The sequence below is a fragment of the Crinia signifera genome, chromosome 1, assembly GCF_055691185.1.
Source record: "Crinia signifera chromosome 1, ASM5569118v1, whole genome shotgun sequence".
NCBI classification, from domain to species: Eukaryota; Metazoa; Chordata; class Amphibia; order Anura; family Myobatrachidae; genus Crinia; species Crinia signifera.
Genome location: NC_139217.1, coordinates 446,611,623 through 446,634,898, shown reverse-complemented (window position 1 = coordinate 446,634,898; position 23,276 = coordinate 446,611,623). Strand labels below are relative to the sequence as shown.

General features: G+C 45.0%; 1 protein-coding gene across 4 annotated transcripts in view; it reads left to right on the top strand.

Moving 5' to 3' along the window:
- Positions 1-23,276, top strand: part of GHR (growth hormone receptor) — a 292,432-nt gene that overhangs the window by 256,817 nt on the left and 12,339 nt on the right. For all 4 annotated transcript variants that reach the window (XM_083154198.1, XM_083154208.1, XM_083154187.1 and 1 more), the window contains 6 exons: positions 9,679-9,802; positions 11,239-11,393; positions 16,049-16,218; positions 16,761-16,908; positions 18,757-18,834; positions 22,250-22,373. In XM_083154198.1, coding sequence (XP_083010324.1) covers positions 9,679-9,802; positions 11,239-11,393; positions 16,049-16,218; positions 16,761-16,908; positions 18,757-18,834; positions 22,250-22,373 — 799 coding nt within the window. The remainder of the gene's footprint in view (positions 1-9,678; positions 9,803-11,238; positions 11,394-16,048; positions 16,219-16,760; positions 16,909-18,756; positions 18,835-22,249; positions 22,374-23,276) is intronic.

Here is a 23,276-nt window from a genome sequence, read left to right as displayed (position 1 = left end):
ATATGAGGGAGGTAGAAGCATAAAAGGTAGGAGGGGATGCAGTTAAAATCCCGGCGGTCGGGATCCCGGCATTCAGAATCCCGACGCCGGAATCCCGACCGCCGAAATCCCGACACATTCTCCCTCCGTGGGTGTCCACGACACCCCTGGAGGGAGAATAAATTAGTGTGCCGAGCGTAGCGAGGCACCGGGCCCGCTGCGTGGCGAGCGCAGCGAGCCCGCAAGGGGGGGCGATCCACGTCCCCCCCTTGTCGGGATTCCGGCGTCGGGATTCTGAACGCCGGGATCCCGACCGCCGGGATTCAGTACTGAATCCGGTAGGAGGGCCCTGCTTGTAATAACTTACAATCTTACAATATATCATTGTGACTCCAAATGAATAGAATACCACGATATCCTGCAGGAGAACGATATATCTAGTGATCATTGTGGACAGGAATCGGAGACCACAGAATTTGATCCCAACATCTAGGATCTATTAACGTGACAATCACATTAATGTATTTTTCATATTACAAAAAAAAAAAACACTACTGTTTACATCAAACATAATTTCTCTTTATGAGGACTGACAAGCTTTACTTTCAGTAAAGATAGACAGAAATAGCAACAGTGCCACCATCTGGCTGCTGGAGAAATTGCTTTCCTTAATCTTAAATCAAAATATTAATGCAACTTTCACCAGTGAAAAGTGTTTTCCATATACAGTAGGATGATTTTATGCTTTCCTGCGTGCACACAGGGTAAAAGGTAATAACTCAGTCCAGCATGTGGTTTAACACGCCATCCAATTTTAATATTTTGCCCAATAAGTACCGAAATGTGATACTTCTGGGTATTGCTGTATTTTTCCACTACATTTAAAGAAAGAAGGGATTCTGTGTATGAAGGTCAATAACTCATTGTTTACACAGTCCGTAAACAGTGAACTCCCTTAAAGGAAGGCTGGAGCATTCTTTCATGGTCGGAATGTGTCCAACTCCGAATTCTCTTGGCAGGGATGGCTTGGCTCATCTCTAGCCCTCTCCCTTCCTGTGTACTGGAATCCCAGTTTGAATATAGATTTGTGCTGGTTTTCTGCCATTAACAAAATAGTCGTTCCTCTGTGCAGAAGATATGGGATGTATTTGAATAAACAATAAAACAACAATTCACCCCTTTAATAAAAATGTCGATCTGCCTGGACGTATGACACTTTGCTCATGATGTAAATCATTTTAATTGTGCAGCTAATTAGCAGATACGATGTAATGTTAAGAGAAAATTATCTTAACTAAATATTTATCACATCAGAATAATAAATATATATTCGACAAATGTTACACTGAATAAATATTTTGTTATAAACACTAAGGGCCAAATGTATCAAGCTTCAAATAGTGGAGAGTGATAAACAACCAGCCAATCAGCTCCTACCTGTCTTTTTCAAACTTAGGGCTAGATTCTCTAAGCTTCAAAAGTGATAAAATGGAGAGTGACAAACAGCCAGCCAATCAGCTCCTACCTGCCATGTCACAGACTGTGTTTGAAAAATGTCAGGGAGGAGCTGATTGGGTGGCTATTTATCACACTCCATTTTTTTCACTTTTGAAGCTTAGACAATCTGGCCCCCAGACTGTAACATGGCAGCTAATTGGCTGGCAGTTTATCACTTTCTATTGTACCACTTTTTGAAGCTTGATAGATTTGGCCCTTAGAGGTCAGGTTAGGCCGAGCCATCTGCTCCATGGAAGGTTCCCCCGAGCCTGTATGTACGGCGTTTTGTTTACAGGGCTGCATATTAAATCCACAAGAATTAGGGGATATGAGGGTGAAGTGCAGTTCCTGATTAATCAATAGGCTGCAGGCTAGGGCGCCAGGACTGGGGGTACCAACCTAAAGCCAAAGTCTCGTTCACATGACACAAGCATTAGACCTACATGTCAGTTGTATAACCTTTGTTACATGCACAGTGGGCAGTATGACTGGCGAGTCCCTGAGTGCCAATACATGTGTGTTTAGTGGCATTACAAGGGGAGCTACAGTACATGTGTATTGGCCTATGGCACCTGGAACCTACTGTATAATCAGGCCCTGTGAGATGAATTACCAAGTGCAATGGCAGTTTGATCTTCTTACACTGAATTGAATCCTTATAGTCAGGACAAGCTGTTTATATTAGAATGGCACCGGCAGCTGTCATTGGCTATTGTTATTAATGGTGTCAGTTGGTATAACAGAGATGTAATTAAGTGTCAGTCAGTGGAGTCCTCACTCCAACATTCAAATAGGGAAGCTGTCACCCCAAACACTGCCAAACATCCCCGCCCATTACTGACTGTCAGAGGGTGCAGCTCCCCTATGCATGTTGGGGTGCACTGGTGCTGACTATACAGTGGATGTATAGACTAACAGTGAGGGGTCACTTTCTGTAAAATGTGTAAATTCTAATCCAATTAAAATTATAATTATTCAGGCTGTCAAAATTAGATTTGTTTCAGTAAGTAGGATTAGCTGGATTTTAGTACATGTCTGGTTTTAATTTCTCAATCCCGGTATTGAAAAACGGACCCAGGATTGGCTTCCATATATTTTTTTTTCACTTGCCTTATACAAACAAATAAAAAATCCCGGATGAAACCTTTGTCCCAAAAAAACACATAGATCCTTGAACCTACCACAGATTCTACAGTAAGTGTTTTTGCCCAAAAATGTTTGAATTCCTCACCGAGTCTACTGCATTGTCGAACGTTCCACTCACAAGTTTCCTGCAGAGTGACGAGAATGAAAGAGTCTGACCGTGCTGCATTATTTCTTTGCTGTATGTTTTTAGTGTTTAACATGATTTACAGCTTTATATTTAATTGCGTGCTGTGAAAGTCCATTAACAAAGACAGTATGACAGGATATTGGCGTTTCTACATTTTACTGTATATTGGACAGTTTTTATTAGAGAGAAAGTGATAATTAGCAGTCTCATTACTTCTAGCTCACAATCCCATGCTTATATAAAATTGCAATAAAAAGTAGTGGTTCTGGATACAAGCTTGGGATCTACAGTTGAACTCTCATAAATTATATTGAAGATTATATAATTGTTATTATAATGGTTGCCTCGGATGGTTCCTCTTTGGGGAGGATGTGCTTCACATAGATCTTTCCATACAGGGTATATCAAGTGTCAGTTTTCCCATATGCCTTCTGCCACTTGTCACTGCAACCTCTGGCCCTAAGTCACTCTAGACTCCTAACCCCTGTCACTCCAGCCTCCGCTCTTTTCAACCTCTTGCTGACCAATCAGCCGTATCCCACCTAGAGACAGCGGAGACAGCTAGTTTGTGGGCTGAGCCAATTTATACCCTACTCTAGTAATACCTCTTTGACCTGGGATTTAATGCAAGGTTCCATTCTGGGTCAGATGACAATTACACTGGGTTTAAACTGTTCTGCCCAAGCGTGGAGGCGACATCTCTAAATTCTGCCTATGCTGTAAGTGGGACCCGGGCCATCTTTTCACACTGCTAGTTGGGTTGGACTCCTGTGTCATTGGACCTGGGTTATTTTTCAGGAACCTTCACACTGAGGTGTGACCCGAGTTAACCGTGGTGGAAGTGGTGGTGTGAAAGGGGTATATTTTTCAAAGACATCGTTGATGCCGATTATTCACCAAGTTTAGCGATTATCACTGAACTGCGCATGCAACACTGCAAATGCGCAGTGATTCATCAGCAACAACGGCCGCAGTGAACATTTATTGTCAGAGTGACCAACAGGGCAAGTAACAGGGGGAGGGGGTTGGCAGAAGAAGAATACACTTGTTGGCGCTGAATTTGTTTTTCACAGATTTATTTGACAGTCGTCTCCGTCAAAGTTCGATGTATATGCAAAAATAAATAGAAATGCAATGGGTCAGAGAAAATAATTCACTAAGGGAATATCTCAGTGACTTTCAGGAAGGGGTCCGTACCCAACTCACAGAAGGGAAAAGAGTAATACACCTATAAAGGTATCTTTTCACTGGTTTTAGCCCTTGAAGTCACCACGTGTTGTTTAGAATCCTGACAATGATGGATGTGGATAAGGAAGGGTGCGTACCGTACTCACTCTCAGGAGCAGTAGAATCAAGCGCGTAACGGTTTCTTTGCTTAAAGGGGTCACCACTCAGTGAAGTACAATTCTCATCATACCAAATACGGGGTGTCGCTTATTTAGATGCGTACCGTACTCACTAAAACAAAGTGTTGCTAGAAGCACATAAAGGTATCTTTTGTCTGAAGAGACCTCCAATCCCCTTCACACCTCGTCTCAATATCCACAGACGGTGGTATATATTGAGGGAGGAAGGAAAAAACAGGAGTCTCATACGTAGTTCAACAAAAGGTTTAATAAACCACACAGTAAAAAGATAAAAACATGAAGTAAAACAATCACCTGAAACAACGGTCACATTGGCCAATGACCGTGTGTGCAGGAAGATAGCTCACGACAAAGTCCTCAGTCACTCCTGGTCAACATGTTTCAACGGCTGCTGCCGTCTTTCTCAAGGCTGAGGAGTGAATGAGAGGAGGGGGGTATATATACCATATAGAGGTTAAACTTCCGGGTCACGGGGGTCAACTTTATAAAATGTGAAATACACTGAACAGACTCCTCTAAATAAAGGGGATATCCGGGCGGGACATAATAATATATGTGCCGCTACTGTAAAGCAGTGTGCATAGTGAATAAAGCTTTAACAGCCGATCGCTATAAAAATTGCCCTGAGCTGGAACGCAATACCGGACGTGCACATCCGGCTTCTGGAACGCACAAGCCGGAAGTGCGTCAGCACGGCTCTATCTCTGTTTGCCGTGGACCCCAAATGCGGAAGTAATTGTGTCGCCAGATGGAACGCAAACGGCAACAGGTGCCGGGATTACTCAGGCACGGCTGATAGTGCCATAGATAATTGGGGGACAAAGTATACTAATAATAAATACTCAACCAGCATTATGTAAGTGTGGTTGGGAGTTAAATGACTTTTTGAAAAAGTATAAAAAAATCGCAAATGAGTAAAAAATATATGGGCAAGAGAAAAAAATAGTTTAAGGAAGTTACCTCTATCTATAGGTATAATACCTTTACATGATAAAGTAACCTAAATATTCACAATATATAAATATATTTAACAAGCATATGAAAACACATACATGGCATAAAGATACAGCGGTACTTATGTAGTATCTGGGCTGCCGATTTCTAAATCGGGTACATCGCATCGCATGCGACCATCGGATGCGATGCGATGACCCGATTTTTCCATAGGAATCAATGTTAAAATGGACTGAGTCCATTTTAACATGGAATTCAATGGGAAAAAGGGGTCCTTTTCATACCCCTACTATCCAAGTGGGCACGGAGTTGGATATAAACCTGTGGCGAGCGTAGCGAGCCACCGAGCCCGAAGCGTGGCGAGCGGACACAGAATACCGTCCCCTCGCGGGGCTCGCTTCGCTCGCCACACTTCGGGCTCGGTGGCTCGCTACGCTCGCCACAGGTTTATATCCAACTCCATGCCCACTTGGATAGTAGGGGTATGAAAAGGACCCCTTTTTCCCATTGAATTCCATGTTAAAATGGACTCAGTCCATTTTAACATTGATTCCTATGGAAAAATCGGGTCATCGCATCCGATGGTCGCATGCGATGCAATATCGCATCGCATCTGATTGTATGCCTTAACTTAAGGCATACAATCAAAAAATCGGCAGCCCAGATACTACATAAGTACCGATACAGCTTAAAAATAAAATGTCTTAAAAACATTCTAAAAACATTTCATAAAAACCATTTAAGCTCAAAATCGTGGTTTAGGCCAGACGGGGCGAGAGATGATAAATTAAAAATCCAGCGCATTTCTGTTTTGGCTAAGTGGATATCTCTATTATTGTACCGCCAATTGTTTTTAATAGCTTCAAGGCCCCAAAAGCCAGTGATAAAATCCATGGAACAGTTATGGTGGTCTTTAAAATGTAGAGAGAATGGATGTTCTTTATATCCCTTTCTAATGTTAGGAACATATTTAAGTTTCTCTTTGTCTTGCCGACATAAATTTTGTCACAGGCAAACCGAATGGCATAGACCACATAATTTGAGTTACAAGTTATAAACTGTTGTGGTTTAAAAACACGATCATTAAGATGGATTTCAGTAAATTTTCTTATAGATGATGGGCAAGATTTGCACATACTGCAATCGCCACATCGGTGAAAGCCTTTATTACGTGTGAGTACGCCAGTGGAAAACGCACTAGAAACTAATTTGTCCTTTAAATTTGCGGCCCTCCTGTAAATAAATTTTGGAGTTTTGGGGAGAATATTAACCAGAATCGGGTCTTCTAGCAGCAATTTAAAAAAAATTCTTACAGATTTTTTCTATGGACTTATGATAACTGGTATATTGAGTAGTAAATGCTATGTCATAAGTTTTATCCGGGAATCTAGGTTTTGGTGTATTAGTACTAAGCAATTGATCTCTGGGGAGATCTCGAGTGGTGTCCAGGGCTTTCTCTATAAGGTCACTGTCATACCCCTTAATGAGGAATTTATCCCTCATAGTTCTGGCACTTTCTTCAAAGTTGTTAATGGTGGAGCAATTGCGCTTAAGGCGTATGAACTGACCTTTGGGTACGTTAGTTATCCACTTCTTTAGATGGTTGCTTGAAGGGTTAATATAGGTATTTGAATCCGAGGGTTTGACATACACTGATGTCTCTATTTTACCCTCATCAACGTAAATCCTCAGATCCAAAAAATTGACCTCTGATTTACTTATGTTAAATGATAACTTTATATTTAAAGTATTGCTGTTAAGATATGAGCAGAAGTCCATAAGTGTGCTTTCTTCTCCCCTCCAGACGAACAGGACGTCGTCAATGTAACGCCACCATTGGACCAGATTTGCACCCCAGCTATGCCCTTGCCAGACCATGGAATCCTCCCATCTGGCCATAAATATATTGGCATAGCTGGGGGCAAATCTGGTCCCCATTGCTGTACCAATCTCTTAGCAACCGTCGAAATTAAAGTAATTATTATGCAGTATGAAATCAATACTTTCCAAAAGCAAGCTTTGCAAATCCTTAACCATGTCAGTCTTACACAATGTATTTTTGACTGCCTCAATGCCATCGCAGTGACTGATTATTGTGTAAAGCTATGTAACATCGGCTGTGATTAAGTAATAATCGCCCTCCCATTTTATGTTCTGCAATTTATTAAGGACGTCTTTGGTATCTTTGAGGTGGTATCGATTTTTTAAAACCAAAGGTTGGAGGTGGTGATCGACAAAGTATGACAAGTTAGCTGTTAAGCTATTTGTCCCAGCTGTAATAGGTCATCCGGGTGGGTTACTGTTACATTTGTGCATTTTCGGCAGTAGATAAAGCACCGGAACAGAAAAATCAGCAATTTCACTAGTTATAGTCTCCAGCAATACATGTTTCTTAATCAATTCTTTAAGATTGTTAAGGATCTTATTTGAGGGGTCTAGAAAAAAGCATGTGTGTGTCTTGAGCATTGCAATATCCAGTAATATTCTGAGAGATCATAGGTCTGAAGGCTGCAAACTGACTGATCTGTGACTGATGCGGCAGCTTTGTACACGAATCCAGACGGCTTTAATGATGTGTCTTTTTGATCTGTTGGAATTGGGCATCATTCAAAATATCATCTAGTGTGTACCCAGATGAAGACACAAGAGGGGAGGATTTAAACATCCCTGATCTGCCCATCCTCTAGAACAGTGGTTCCCAACCCTGGTCCTCAAGTACAAAGTGCACATTATTCACATCACCCAGCAGGTGCCCTCATTATTCAGACACATTTTAAAAGATCCACAGGTGGAGCTAATTATGTCACTTGTGATTCTGTGTGGAGACCTGGAAAATGTACACTGTTGGGGGTACTTGAAGACCAGGGTTGGGAATCACTGCTCTAGAACATGGCTGGCCAAACCTGTCCTCAAGATCTGGCAACAGGTCATGTATCAGGCAACCTGTGGATCTATAGTAGGAATGAATGCAGCAGGTTTGACAATGTGACAGTTAGTAGTGACTACAGCTGTGCACCAGCTAGGGGATCTGGGTCATCTGACAGTAAGGACTACACCTGTACACCAGGTAGGTGATCTGGGTCATGTGACAGTTAGTAATGACTACATTTTTGGACCAGCTAGGGGATCTGGGTCATGTGACAGTTAGTAAAGACTACAGCTGTGCACCAGCTAAGGGATCTGGGTCATGTGACGGTTAATAACGACTACAGCTGTGCACCAGCTAGGTGATCTGGGTCATGTGACAGTTAGTAATGACTACAGCTGTGCACCAGCTAGGTGATTTGGGAATGTGACATTTAGTAATGACTACACCTGTGCACCAGCTAGGTGATCTGGGTCATGTGACAGTTAGTAATGACTACAGCTGTGCACCAGCTAGGTGATCTGGGTCACGTGACAGTTAGTAATGACTACAGCTGTGCACCAGCTAGGGGATCTGGGTCGTGTGACAGTTAGTAATGACTACAGCTGTGCACCAGCTAGGTGATTTGGGAATGTGACATTTAGTAATGACTACACCTGTGCACCAGCTAGGTGATCTGGGTCATGTGACAGTTAGTAATGACTACAGCTGTGCACCAGCTAGGTGATCTGGGTCACGTGACAGTTAGTAATGACTACAGCTGTGCACCAGCTAGGGGATCTGGGTCGTGTGACAGTTAGTAATGACTACAGCTGTGCACCAGCTAGGTGATTTGGAAAACGTGGACCATTGGTAGAACTCTAGGACCGGTTAGGCCACCCCTGCTCTAGAACATACTGTACTAACATCAGGTATGATGGCGGGGCTGGCAAAAACATGATAAAATAATGAGCTGGGAAGTGTGATCAGATTTCTGTGTCTAAAGGGCACATCAACAGCTCAAATCCATCACCAGCATGTCGTGGTATACAGTCATAACGTCATGGAAACAGGTTTGGTGCACTGCCTTTTATACACGCAGCGAACCGGTCAGCTACATATATTCACCACAAATGACAATTTGTACTGAAGGTCTGATTCAGGCGGGCAGATGAATTAAGCATATTTGGTCTAGTAGTCTAGGGTCTACTCCTGCAGCCAGAGGGGCTGGGGGCATAGCCAGCAGCTCAGAGCCGCTGGGCATGCCCCCACAGTGGCGAAAACAGGTTGTGACCTCGCCAGAGCGATGCATGTATATGCCACACCCCTTCTTGATAGACCATGCCCCCAACATTTCGGGCATGCAATAGCATCCCTCCTCCTGTGGCAGTAAAGTTGGGAGGTATGATTTGAGTTAGCGATATTGCTGATAAACTGATATATCAGTGACGTTCAGCAAACCGCCATGTCCTGGCTTAATGCGCATTACTCTCATTTCTTCTATTATGAAATAAACGCCTTGGTGTACCATTGGAACATATACTTAGACAGCTATGTGTACTATTCTATACTATTGAATATAGGTATATGCATGAGTTGAATACATTTCCACAATGAGAGGTCTTCCTACCTTATTTGCTGAACCACCCATGTATAGTAATTACAGTGGCTGTCACCAGTTTGTGACTTAATCAGCTACAATATACAGTACGTCTATGTGTAAAACCTTCGCAGTAACCCAAGCTTTTGTCTGTTCATTTCAGACACATCAGGATGGCCCCGAATCACAGAGTGCCACTCCCCGAGTACACATACGCTCAGCTGCCAATGGAGCTATGGTGATTTTCGGGACCTTTCAGGAGTGATAAAGCTGCAATACAAGATAAGGTACAGTTCCTCTATGTTATATATATATATATATATATATATATATATATATATATATATATATATTCCATTGGTGTACATTATAGTCACACTAGTTAACAGCCTGTCACAATGCTCCTACCTATTAGCTGGAGTACCCGACGTTGCCCGTGATATTAAGAATGTTTGTTTACAAAAATCTATTTAAATGTTAAAAACACAGTATACTGTAGATAACATTAGTTGTTCGCTAATTTACATTATAACGCAGAACATTATACATCTCCTGATATACTCTGTGCTGCTGGTGGACCCTGCTACTTCGATTATATAACTCTGTGTGTGGGTTTGTGCTATCTCTATTCCCCTCCTCACATCATGTCACTGTCCCTGTCATCACTGACATATCATGCGTGTCCTGATATACTCTGTGCTGCTGTCTCACCCCTAGGGATGCTAGGGGTGTCTTACCCCCACAGTATTTGTTCCCAGATAGGAAGTCGTATGTTTACCAAGTTTGTTATAAATTGCTACAGCCAGGAGTTATGTTGGAACATACAAAAATTGTGGTTTTTAATTAACAAAAAAAATTCACCGTAATTATTTGTTTAGATTTAGAATTTTTTTTTGTTGCCTCGTCCGTGTTGCAATACGCTCGTATATAAAATTTCATGATTTTCCCTTGTAAATTGTGGATTTGTATAGAAAGACAGAAGGACAGACAAATTTTTGCTTTTATATATTCGAGAAATAGAGAGATACTGTAGATCAGGGGTGGGGAACCTCAGGCCCGGGGGCCGTATGCGGACCCCATAGCCAGTCTGAGTGGCCCGACCGCCCGGTGGCTTTGCCGGGAGTCAAGTACAGCGGAATTCGAGAGAGAGAGAGAGAGAGAGAGAGAGAGAGAGAGAGAGAGAGAGAGGTCAGTAGTTCTTGCGAGATTTCGCTTAATCAACAGCAGCCAGAGACTGTCAGTCCTATTCAGCGGCAGCCACCGGAGCGTGGGACGGCTGCAGCAGGACAATTTGTAAGAGAAATTTTTACATATGGCCCCAAAGGATTTTTTCCCCATACAAACGTCCCTTAGCACAAAAAAGGTTCCCCACCCCTGCTGTAGATAGATGGACTTTTGCTCAGTTCAGAGATTATTGGCAATCAGTGCATCAGTATGAGTCACACTGAGTACACTGTATGTTGTGATGGGCTTGTATCAGTGGGTGTGATCGGTGATCTTGGTAATCCGAATGAGCGTACAGCAAGTATTGTGGTTTTTAATTAATTAAAAATGAAAAGTAATTCATTTCAATTTCACATTTTTTTAGTTGCCTAGGTCGTGTTGAGTTGATCCTTTGAACCATTCCCGTCTGTACTTGGTCTACTCATAACATAAAAAAAAAAATCACATGCACTGAAAACAATAAGTTCCTATATGTATAATTTCTGTATTGTCTCCTCAGCGACACGGACTGGACAGACTGCCCCAACAATGTGACGCAAGGAGAGAATAGCTGCTATTTCAGTGATGATCACACATTGGCTATGTCTGATTATTACATACGTCTAGTGGGTGAAAATGTTACATTTGATGAACGCCATTTCCCAGTGAAAACTGGTAAGCCGCTATTTACACTGGATGCTCAGTATAATTAATAAGCGATTGGATTTAAAAAATGAAGGACAGATGTGTCCTCCCTCGTCATTGCTGCCGTCACGTTACACAACCCTTGTAGTTGTGCCTAGTCCCGGATGCATTTACTAAGGCCGAGTATCTTGCACAAGCATACTACATTGATTAAAATGATATGCAGCATGCCTATATTCTGTGTGCAGCTACAGCTGTTTCTGCATACAAAATGCTATGTTACAGTGTCACTGGTATACACTGTAAAGTATTATTTCCTATGAAGAATCTCACAGAGCTGCCTGCTTGCTGCAACTCATTACATATGGGCAGTGGCGCCTCGAAGGGGGGTAATGGGTACTATTTACCCGGACCTGGGTCAGATAAAGGGGCCCGGGAATGGGATTAGACAGTGGGAGTAGAGAGGACAGGCTGCCACTGCAGTACAGCCTCTCTCCCCAGCTCAGCACACGCTGCTCAGTGCTGTGTGCTGAGAGGGGCAGCATCAGCCTGTCCTCTGTCTCCCTGAGAGGGTGTCCCACCTGCCAGACGGAAGGCCTCCCACACACGGTCTGCACCCAGTGCTTTTTTTTTTCCATACAGGGATGTGCCCACGCCCCCTTCTGTTGGCCACACCACTTTTCTTTACCAGGGCCCAGAACAAATCTACCTCACCTGCAGTGCAGCATGTTTTGTCCGTCTGCAAAAATTGCAGCCTTTTTAAGGTCTGAATCAGGGACTCTGGAGGACACGTCTGTAGTTTCTTTTATTGTATAAGTCTTATTATCTCCACAGAGAGAAGCACAGATGTGAGAGACGCTGCATTCAGGAACAAATGATGCACCCACCCTTTTTATATTCAGTGGCCAAACATTGCAGTGAATAGCCCATTGCATAAGGTCCTTATTACGTATGCCCGTTCATTGAGTTGACCTTTAGACATTGGGGGAATTCAATTGACTTTGATGGACACAATGGGCCTGATTCATGTTTCAAAGTAAAAAAAAAAAAGCAGCTGGGCAAAGCTGTGCTGCACTGCAGGTGGGGCAGATGTAACGTGCAGAGAGAATAGATTTGGGTGCAGTGTAAAAATAAAGTTGTCCAACATTTGTGGGCTACTACAAAAAAAATATAACCTACCTATATTTACTGCAACTCTCTCTACATGTTCCATCTGCCGCACCTGCAATACAGCATGGATTTGCTCAGTTGCTTGCTTTTTTGATTTATTTCCAATCATGAATCAGGCCCAGTGTGTTTAGTTGTGGCCTTCCCTGATCAGAAAATGTTGCCTCCCCACCCCCCAAAAATAGCACACAGCATAATGGGGCAGATGTATTAAGCCTGGTAAAGTGATAAAGTTGTGATAAGGCGGAAGGTGATAACGCACCAGCCAATCAACTCCTAACTGTCATCTTTCAAACATAGCTGATTGCCTGGTGTGTTATCACAGGTTTGCCTACCCTCCCGGAATGGTCGAGAGGCTCCCGAAAATCGTGTCCCCCTCCCTGCCCCAGAAAGGTGGGCAACCCTCCCGGACACCGGCGGCACCCCCGAATCTCCCTGGCTGCAGCGGTAAATGACAGCAATTTGCAGATTTGGGGGGGCGGGGCTAAAGATGCAAACTACGTCATTTACCTCACCTCCTACTTGAAGACCCACAAATTGCGGGATTTGCTGTACTGGGGGGCGGGGCTTGATGACGTCCCGGAGAGGAGACTTTAAAAGTAGGCAACCCTGCTTTATCCCTTTACCAGGCTTAATACAGCTGCCCCAATGTAACTTGCTTTCCTGCAGTTATATACCTTTATTTATGACTTTATTATTATTATTATTATTATTAACAGTTTCTTATATAGCGCATACATATTACGCAGCGCTTTACAGACCATAGTTATGAGCAAAAACACATAACGAATAACAGCACAAGACAGTTTAGGACAAGTACATGGTAAATATGGATAGTTGCATCAGGGGACAGGACACTGAAGCAATCATCAGGGTGGCAGAGGTTTATATATTCTAAGAAAGGCACATAAGGAGAGAGGGGAGAAATACCTTTGTACATTGTTGGTTTCGCACTGACTAGTTTTTTTCCTGAATCTGTTTCATGTTTCTCAAGTGTATGAGCGGAATAATGGATTCCAGTGATACTCTCCCGAGAACTCCTGCATTCTATGCATTGAATACATTATTTTGTACAGAGCCAATGATTACTGCAGTAATATGAAGTGCATAAGTAACCAGCGCCCACTTGCTGCTCACATGGTTTTCACATACCATCCGGTTCCTGAATGCTTGCCACACACAATGTTCCCCACACATAATAGAACTGCGAGATCCAATTTACCTATCAAGTGCAATTGTTATTAATTCTTATTATGTCGGCTTTGTACTTTAATGATGACTGAGAAGGAATAATTCAATGCTGTTTATACTGATTATAGCCACGTTCTGTAATTGAGTGACAATATACATTGTAGTACAGCAAATGAGATGCTGAGCTAGGTATCCAGATGGGATTCAGTATTGAATCCCGGCGGTCGGGATCCCGGCGTTCAGAATCCCGACAGCCGAAATGCCGACAAGGGGGGGACGTGGAACCACTAGCAAGCCACGCAGCGGGCCCGGTGCCTCGCTACGCTCGGCACGCTAATTTATTCTCCCTCCAGGGGTGTCGTGGACACCCCAGGAGGGAGAATGTGTCGGTATTTCGGCGGTCGGGATTCCGGCGTCGGGATTCTGAACGCCGGGATCCCGACCGCCGGGATTTTAACTGCATCCCATCCAGATGATGTCAACAGTGTCTAGGTCAGGCATTCCCAACCACGGTCCTCAAGGCACACCAACAGCACAGGTTTTAGAGATATCCAGGCTTGAGCACAGGTGAATTAATTAGTACCTGAGTGATTCTGATTAATCCATCTGTGCTGAAGCCTGGATATCACTAAAACCTGCACTGTTGGTGTGCCTTGAGGACCGCGGTTGGGAATGCTTGGTCTAGGTCGTCAGCATGTAGTCAAAATTCACACGGTCAACACAAGGAAAAGGTTGACCCAAGTTTTTAACAATTTTTCCCCTTTAAAAAAAAAATCCACGTGGACTAAGATTGTGAACTTACTGTGTGCAGAGTGCAGTGATGGCGGAGATTGGTAAGCGCTACACCAATCGGGGTCCATGTGCTCAGGTGTCAACATTGATACCCCAAAAAAGGAGAAAAACTCATGTCAACCTTTTTTATGTGTCAGCCATTTACGTGTTGACATATAGATTGTCGAACTATACACTGTCAACCCTAGGATTCATACCCACTGAGCAAAATGTCTGGCATTCCTTATAGAATATGTTGGCGGATGTGGTGTCACATATTGCATGTGAGTGGTTATTGTACACAGTGGCGGATTCAGGGGGGGGGGGGGAGCATGCATTATTCTTTCCTAGATCCGCCCCTGATTGTGCATCATCATGGAAGAATCTGCTTTCTTTATGGTAGGGCTGCTTAGCTACACTTCTTTCTTTATGGCCACTCTACAGTTAGGATGCTCTAGTCCCGGCCAAAGGTTGAATGAAACAGTGACTAAGGGGGTCATTCAGGTTGGCTCACAAAGCACATTTGGTTTGCTAATGGACATAACCATGTGCACTGCAGGTGGGGCAGATGTAACATGTGCAGAGAGAGTTAGATTTGGGTGGGATGCTTGCTTTAAAATGAAATCTATGTTGTACAGTGTAAAAATAAAGCAGCCAGTATTTTCCCTGAAACAGAAACAAAATAACCCCCCCAAATCTAACTCTCTCTGCACATGTTATTCCTCTGCCCCACCTGCAGTGCAGCATGGTTTTGTTTATTATCAAACCAAATGTGCTTTGGTAGGCCTTGGAGAGAGATAAAGTGGACAGCTCCTGTCACTTTTCAAACACAGGGCGGGGTGCACTAAACGTTGTCGATGCATCCTGCCACACATTACATGGGCATCACATTGATACTAATGGCTTCCGATAAGAGCTGTCCTTTGCGATGCTCGCTCATCACTGGAATTTCACATCTATGACCCGGTGGTCCCTCTGTGCTTTCCGGCTGGTGCAGGGCATGCTGGGAGTGTTCCGTGTCCAATCCTGCTAACCAGCACTGTGGAGAGAAGCCCATAGGCTTCTATGGGTTAACCCAACTGTAGCTTTTACTCCCAGTAACGTCAACGAGCAGGAAATGAAGAGGCGACCGGACGAAGGTGTTACTGGATGTTACCTTTATACAAACCTGAGGTTCTTAGGAGTTAAAGATAAACCTTGACAGCTTAATAATGGACATCGCTCGTTTATCCTCAAAATATATCAGAAAATAGACTAAAAACATATAAAATAACATTGTTACTATGATCCCCAGGTCATGACATCTTCATCCACTCAATGGGGCAGATATATTAAGAGAGAAAGTGGAGAAAAGTAGAAGGTGATGACGCACCAGCCAATCAGCTATGTTTGAAAAATGACAGTTAGGAGTTGATTGGCTGGTGCGTTATCACCTTACACTGTATTTCTTCACCAGGCTTAATACATCTGCCCCACTGTCATTTACATGAAAGGTTCTCATCGCTTTATTCTGTTCTAGGCGTTTTGTTCTAATGGTTTTGGTTTTCTGTTCTCAGCGGGAACCGATTTGCCAACCGACCTAAGCTGGTTTATTCGGGACATCAGCACAAATCTTGTACATATGGACGTACAGTTACTGTGGAAGCCTCCAAACTCATCTAGCAGTTCGGTTCCGCTGGAATGTGAAGTACAGATAAAGAAGGCAAATAAATCCCAATGGAAACTGGTAAGATCTAAATCCTATTAGTAATGAATACAGATGACTGGAGGTGGGGATGCCAGCGGTCAGAATATTGTCGCTGGCATCCTGATGGAGGGAATCCCGACAGAGTTCAGGTAAGTATACTACCTTTAACCGGCTCGCTCAACCCTGACCCACCCTCCATGCAGCCTACAGTAACTCTGACCCTCCTTCCTGCCACCTAAACCTAACACCCCTGCCCCACAGCCCAACCCTTCCTCCCCACAACCTTCCCTGCAGCCTATCCCTATGTCCCCCCTTACTACCTAAACCTACCCCAACCCCCTGTATTATGACTGCCGGCATCCCATCCCCCAGGGGGAGCCAGTAGGATAAGATGTTCTGTCACTATGATAATAATTACCAAAAGTCACACTCCGAACCCATTTAAGAAGCTGCCAGCTGTCCCCCCCCCCCCCCCCATTTTAGTGGTTGGCAATCAGTATGAGGCCATTGACAATTGAAGCACTAAAATAGAATTCACACTGATGAAGGATTAGATGTGATTGATTACTTCTTTGTTCTAGTATGATGTAGTGCCCACTACGTATTTACCGGTGTATGGCCTGAAGATAGGAGAGGAGCATTTGTTCCGAGTCCGATGCAGACCACGAGGGAATGACACATTTGGGAAATACAGCGATGTATTAGTGATCCCAGGTTTTATATCTATAGGTAAGTGTCAGCTATGAATGTGAATTGTGTATAGTCTGTACAAAGACAGCATATATGTAGACAGCATGTCCACATTGTTTAGATGAAGACACGTTAACTATGTGAGTGCCAACATTGCTGTGAACGATCCTTAAATTATCCGCTAAAAATGCCAGCGCCAGAGGCGGAACTACAATTAATGCAGCGGGTGAAATGCATCGGGAGCAATGGTCATAATCTGCCTCCCCCTTCCTCTCCCTGTCACCTTCTGCCTCCCCCTTCCTCTCCCTGTCACCTTCTGCCTCCCCCTGTCACCTTCTGCCCCCCCTTCCTCTCCCTGTCACCTTCTGCCTCCCCCTTCATCTCCCTGTCACCTTCTGCCTCCCCCTTCCTCTCCCTGTCACCTTCTGCCTCCCCCTGTCACCTTCTGCCCCCCCCCCCCCCTTCCTCTCCCTGTCACCTTCTGCCTCCCCTTAATCTCCCTGTCGCCTTCTGCCTCTCCCTTCCTCTCCCTGTCACCCGCTGCTGTGTTGCAAATTGTTAACTGGGGTTGGGGTGGAGGAGGGGGGGCCCAGAGTTTTTTTTTTCACCTGGACTCGTCACCCACAAGTTTCGACACTGGTGTTAGCTACCGTAAAACTGTGAGGAATGAAATAGTCGTTTAACCTATTAAAGCCTGCGGAGTTCGGGGCCAGCACCATGTTTTGGAGTGATTTACAGCATGTAGGGGACCATTTCTTTTTTCCCCCAGTAAGGTCCATGGGAAGGGAATTGTTATGAGGTTGGGACATAAGGTAAACGAGCATTCATGCGGTGCGGTTTTGCTTTCGGGATCGAATCAAAGGCAAGCAAAACGCATTCAATTTGGACTATATAGTACATATTCATTTTGATGCCGTGGGACTGCACATCTGGATCAAATCTGCATCAAATGCGGCTGAAACTCGTTCGATGTTCATTCGGTTTTGCTCATAGAAGCAAAATTGAATAGAAAAATAGACGAGTTATAGAGGCATCTATTTGTAATCGACAATTTGCAGGTGGTGGCGTCCCACAAGCTGGTAAAGTGGTCCCTTTGATAAAGTCATCTGAGCACGACAAAACATGTCAGGCAGCACTTGCACTTTTTAAACCGACCCCAGATTTTAAAGGTTGTATTGGACCTCCTACTACAATTCAACTCCTACGCTCACCCCTGGGTTCCAATTTTGGAAACTTCTCAGCACTTTACCAGCTTGTGGAACGCCACCACCTGCAAATTGTGGATGACAAATACCGCGAACATCATGAGGCTGCCACTATAACTGGAGGACTGCATTCACCTCCCCCCCCCCGCGATACTTAATATCCTGCATGGTCTATGGACTCCCTTAATTTGCTTCTGGCCAAGATACCCAGTGGGGAAGTGAGCCACTAACCTTTACAGGAGACATACAGTACAGGAACAAGCATGACTCCAGTATCACTAAGTATACAACCTCTATTGCTATACTGTTTATTATACAGTTAGTAATTATCAGTACACTTGTTGCATTTAACTGTATTATTATTCTTAGCATTAATTGCATGTTTTATGCCTATTTATTTTAATACATTTTGTTAGGTTTATTGTAATATCTAATTGATCCATAGTACTCAAAGCGCTCCACCTATATATATTGGAGAGTAATAAACAGCCAGACAATCAGCTCCTAACTACCATTTATCAAACCCAGCCTGCAACATGACAGGTAGGAGCAGATTGGCTGCTTGTTTGTCACTCTCCACTTTATCACTTTTTGAAGCTTTTATGCGCCATGCCTGCCATCTGGGGTGTGTCAGATGAGAATAACTCATGTATTAGTTTTAGATTGCTTTCTTGTTTTCCAGATCATTCTCCTTTGAACCCACTAAACTCTACAGTTGTCAGTAACATGCAGCCACTACAGAAGGAAGTGAAAAAGACAGGTACAGTAATATGGGTGTGGTATGACTCGACAGTCATTATCCCGACATCGGGATCCCGACTGCCTGGCCTCAGACAGTGTGGCCAGCGCAACAAAGCCCCTTGGGGGCTCGCTGCGCTCGCCACGCTGCGCTCGCCACGCTGCGGGCACGGTGGCGAGCTACGCTCGCCACCTATTCTATTCTCCCTCTATGGGGGTAGTGGACCCCCACGAGGGAAAATAGCCGCCGGCCGTCGGGAACCCGGCCGTCTGTGTTTTAACAGTCGGGATCCCGACGTCGGGTTAATGACTGTCGGGACCCCGTCCTGCACCCCAGTAATATTACTATTCCACGGTTTAATATATTTATATCAAGCCCTACAACAGTGCGCCTGTGCTATGCCTGTGATAGGCCTGTGCTAGGCCTACTGTGGTTGCATTGCGAAAAATGCGGCAGCAGTTCATGGACCGTCGGGGGGGGATGGGGGGGGGGGATGGGGCGTCGATGAGGCGGGTATGGGTCGGTGACTGATCAGTGTTTTCGGGGCACTGTCTGGACAATGCAGGTGTGTTCGGATGGAGATCTGTGGCAGCTGCAGCCGCTGTTTCCTGAAACATGGCCGGCCTGCGCCTGGCTTTGCATCTAGGCCGTGTAGCCAGGCTGCAGCCTGTACTGTGCGAGCGCTTCACTGTGTAGCAAAATGCTTGCACTATAGCGATGCGCCTCCACAATTCTGCGGGCACATCGTGGCCTATCATATTTAAGTTCTACACCCATAACCCTCGGAGGCACTTATGTATTATATAGCTTCCCTTCTGGACCTGTAACCTGATGGGACTGCTATGCTATTACTGGTGCCTGTCCTTGTGTTTCCCTCCTATGTCCCTATAGATTGTAAGCTTGCAGCAGGGCCCTCCAACCTCCAAGTCTGTCTGTTGTTACCCATAAGAAACTATAACAGAATCTGCTGCGCTATATAAGACACTGTAAATAAATAATAAAATAAATGGGAGCTGCAATGCGGGGCAGCCTTGTTCTGTGCTGGCCAGCCTACTGCAAGACTACAACCCAAGCTGAATTAGGCCCTGGATTTTTGAATATGTGCGCATTAAGCATGAAGCTAATTCCCTTTTTAATGTCCACTTGTTTTCACTAACCACTGTGATAGGAAAGCTGAAAACTTGTCACATATCAAGGAAGTGGAGTATTCCGAACATAACCGAAACATCTATATAGGCTTTGGTGAAGTACTGGCCTATCAGCTCCTATCTGCCATATCATAAGCCTGTAAATGACAGTTAGGAGCTGATTGGTTGGTACATTGGGGTCTGTGTACGACGCCTATGAGAAAGATAAAGTGACAGTCAGCTTCTTACCATCATTTTTCAAATGGGATGTGGTCACAGGTCTACAAGCATTAGGGTGACATTACGGAGGGTTGACATGACTGAAGGTTGACATAGGGTTAGGTCGACATGGGGAAGGTTTACAGTCAAAATGTCGACATGGGTTTTTTGAGCTGACAGGTGGTATTTCATACCCTACCATCCACTAGGGTGTGGTGGGAGAATAAAATAGGGTACTTGTTTCCTAGCACGGCCACAATCGTAACTAATCGTGTCCCTTAATTAAGGGACACGATTAGCCCGATGGACCCGATTTCCTTTGAAATCAGGTCCATTTTGCCGGCTAGGAAACAAAAATCGGGGGCATCGCGTCGGTCGGGACCATTAACATTGGTCCCGACGCGACCGACGCGATGCCCCCGATATTTGCATTGACTTCAATGTTAAAAAAATTTTTAACATTGAAATCTTGTCGGGAACTGTAAAATATCGGGGGCATCGCGTCGGTCGGGACCATTAACATTGGTCCCGACGCGATGCGACGCGATGCACCCGATTTTTACATAGGATTCAATGTTAAAAAAATTTTTAACATTGAAATGGTGTAAAAATGTTAAAAAATGTGAAATGGGTCAATATGACCCATTTCACATTAAAAATGTCCCCGTCGTCGCCCCACGATAGACGGCAACCCGAAGCGTGGCGAGCGCAGCGAGCCCGCGAGGGGCGGCGGTACGCGTCCTCCGACCTTTTCATGCCCTACTATCCACTAGGGCGTGGAGTGAGAATAGAATAGTGTGGCGAGCGCAGCGAGCCACCGAGCCCGAAGCGTGGCGAGCGCAGCGAGCCCCGCGAGGGGACGCGGATACCTTCACAGGTAAACGCGTCCCTTCGCGGGCTTCACAGGTGTCCGTGGCGACGCCGACAACTGTGAAGCCCGCGAAGGGACGCGATTACCTGTGAAGGTATCCGCGTCCCCTCGCGGGGCTCGCTGCGCTCGCCACGCTTCGGGCTCGGTGGCTCGCTGCGCTCGCCACACTATTCTATTCTCACTCCACGCCCTAGTGGATAGTAGGGCATGAAAAGGTCGGAGGACGCGTACCGCCGCCCCTCGCGGGCTCGCTGCGCTCGCCACGCTTCGGGTTGCCGTCTATCGTGGGGCGCTGTGTACACGCTTCAATTTGGGGGGGTTTGGAATTTTTTTCATTCAATCCAATGTAAAATTGGGTCCCAGGGACCCAATTTACATTGGATTTAATGAAAAAATCGGGTCAAAAATCGGTCGGATCGGTCGATCGCATCGCATGCGACCAAATCGCATGCGATGCGATCGACCGATTTTTTTCAGCACGACCACCCCGATCTTAATCGGTGTGGCCGTGCTAGGAAACAAGTACCTAAAATAGTGTGCCGAGCGCAGCGAGCCATGCGAGGGGACGCTGTGCACTTTTTAAGTGTACATTCAGGTAAAGAAGTGAGAAAAACCCCATGTCGACCTTTTGACTGTTGACCTTCCCCATGTCGACCTAATGTCCCTGTCGACCTAACCTCTTGTCTACCTTCAGTCATGCCAACCTAGTGGTGTTGTCCTAATGCTTGTAGACCTAGTGACCGTATCCCATTTGATACGGTATCCCTGGGTCTACTCTCTGCATCGACAGCCTGTGTAGACAGCATTGAAAAGTGCTGACGTCATGTCTTTGAAGTTGGTAGGAACGCACAGTGGAGCAGCTGGGCAGCTGCACTGCCACCGAAGGACAGAACAGACAGCAGGGGTAAAAGGAGAGCCGGGACAGGGGACGCAGCACTTAATACCTTGGTGGGTGCCTGGCATTACATTGCAGTCTGCATCAGCAGTGAATCATAGGCGGCAATGACAGTCTACCTATGGCCCTGCAGCCAAGGCTGCCCCCTCACCCCTTCACCACTGCAGCCCTGGTGCACCTGCACTGCCTGTAGTTCCAGCCCCGGACACTGTATTCCTCCACATGACACATTGACCTGCCCGCAGAGAATGACCGCAGTGCATTACTGGGTAATTTTTTTTTTTACTTGACTTTATTAACTTACAAATGCTTTTTCCATTTCAGATCTTTCTAGATGGCCCAATATCACCCTGTGCCGCTCCCCACAGCAGGAGACATTCACATGCCATTGGTCTAATGGTGGATTTCACAACCTATCAGGACGGCTAAAGCTGCAGTATATAAAACCGTAATATTCCCTTTTCTATTTATTTATACATATTGTATTTTATACTTAATATGGGACAATTTATTGCCATCCAATGTACATTGCTGTCAGATTTCAGCATCAGTGTAGTATGATGGTGATGTTCATTGGATAAAGTATTTTCATTGTAAAACCTTGTTGGATTATCCTTGTATATTAGAATCCACCATCAATCTTCGTCAAATCGAAAGCAAATTGTAGACATCATCTGGCAAGAGACCAACACTCATCCCGAGCCATAATGGCAACCAGCTTCAAACAGATTATCCCAGGACTGGAATCCCCAGGGAGGGTATGGAGCATTAGGTCACCAGCAAGTTGCTCGACAGTTGTTAGGTTGACACCATAAGGTCGACATGCTTTTGGGTCGACACTGGTTAGGTGGACAGGGTCATTAGGTCGACATGGGTTAGGTTGACAGTCAAAATGTCGACATGGGGTTTTTCACATTTTTTTGTCCTGAATGTCGACACAGTCGACATGGACACTGAAACGTAGTGCCGCGTCCCCTCGCATGGCTCGCTACGCTCAACATACTTTTCTTTTCTCCCACCACGACCTAGTGGATGGTAGGCCATGAAATACCGCCTGTCGGCTCAAAGAAATGTGAAAAGCCCCATTTTGACCTAACGATCCTGTCGACCTAGACTCATGTCGACCTAAATACATGTCGACTTAATGACTGTCGAACATCTTGCTGGTGACCTAATGACCGTTTCCCCCCAGGGAAGTGGGAACTCCAAAGTATGAGTTTTCCCCTCCCTAAGGCTTGGGCCACACATAGCGGTCAAGTGGGTTCTATTTAGCGGTACCTGCTTGACAGGAAGGAGCCTGCGTGGAGTCACACATTTCCAATCAGGTTCCAAGTAGAACACAGTGCGGTAC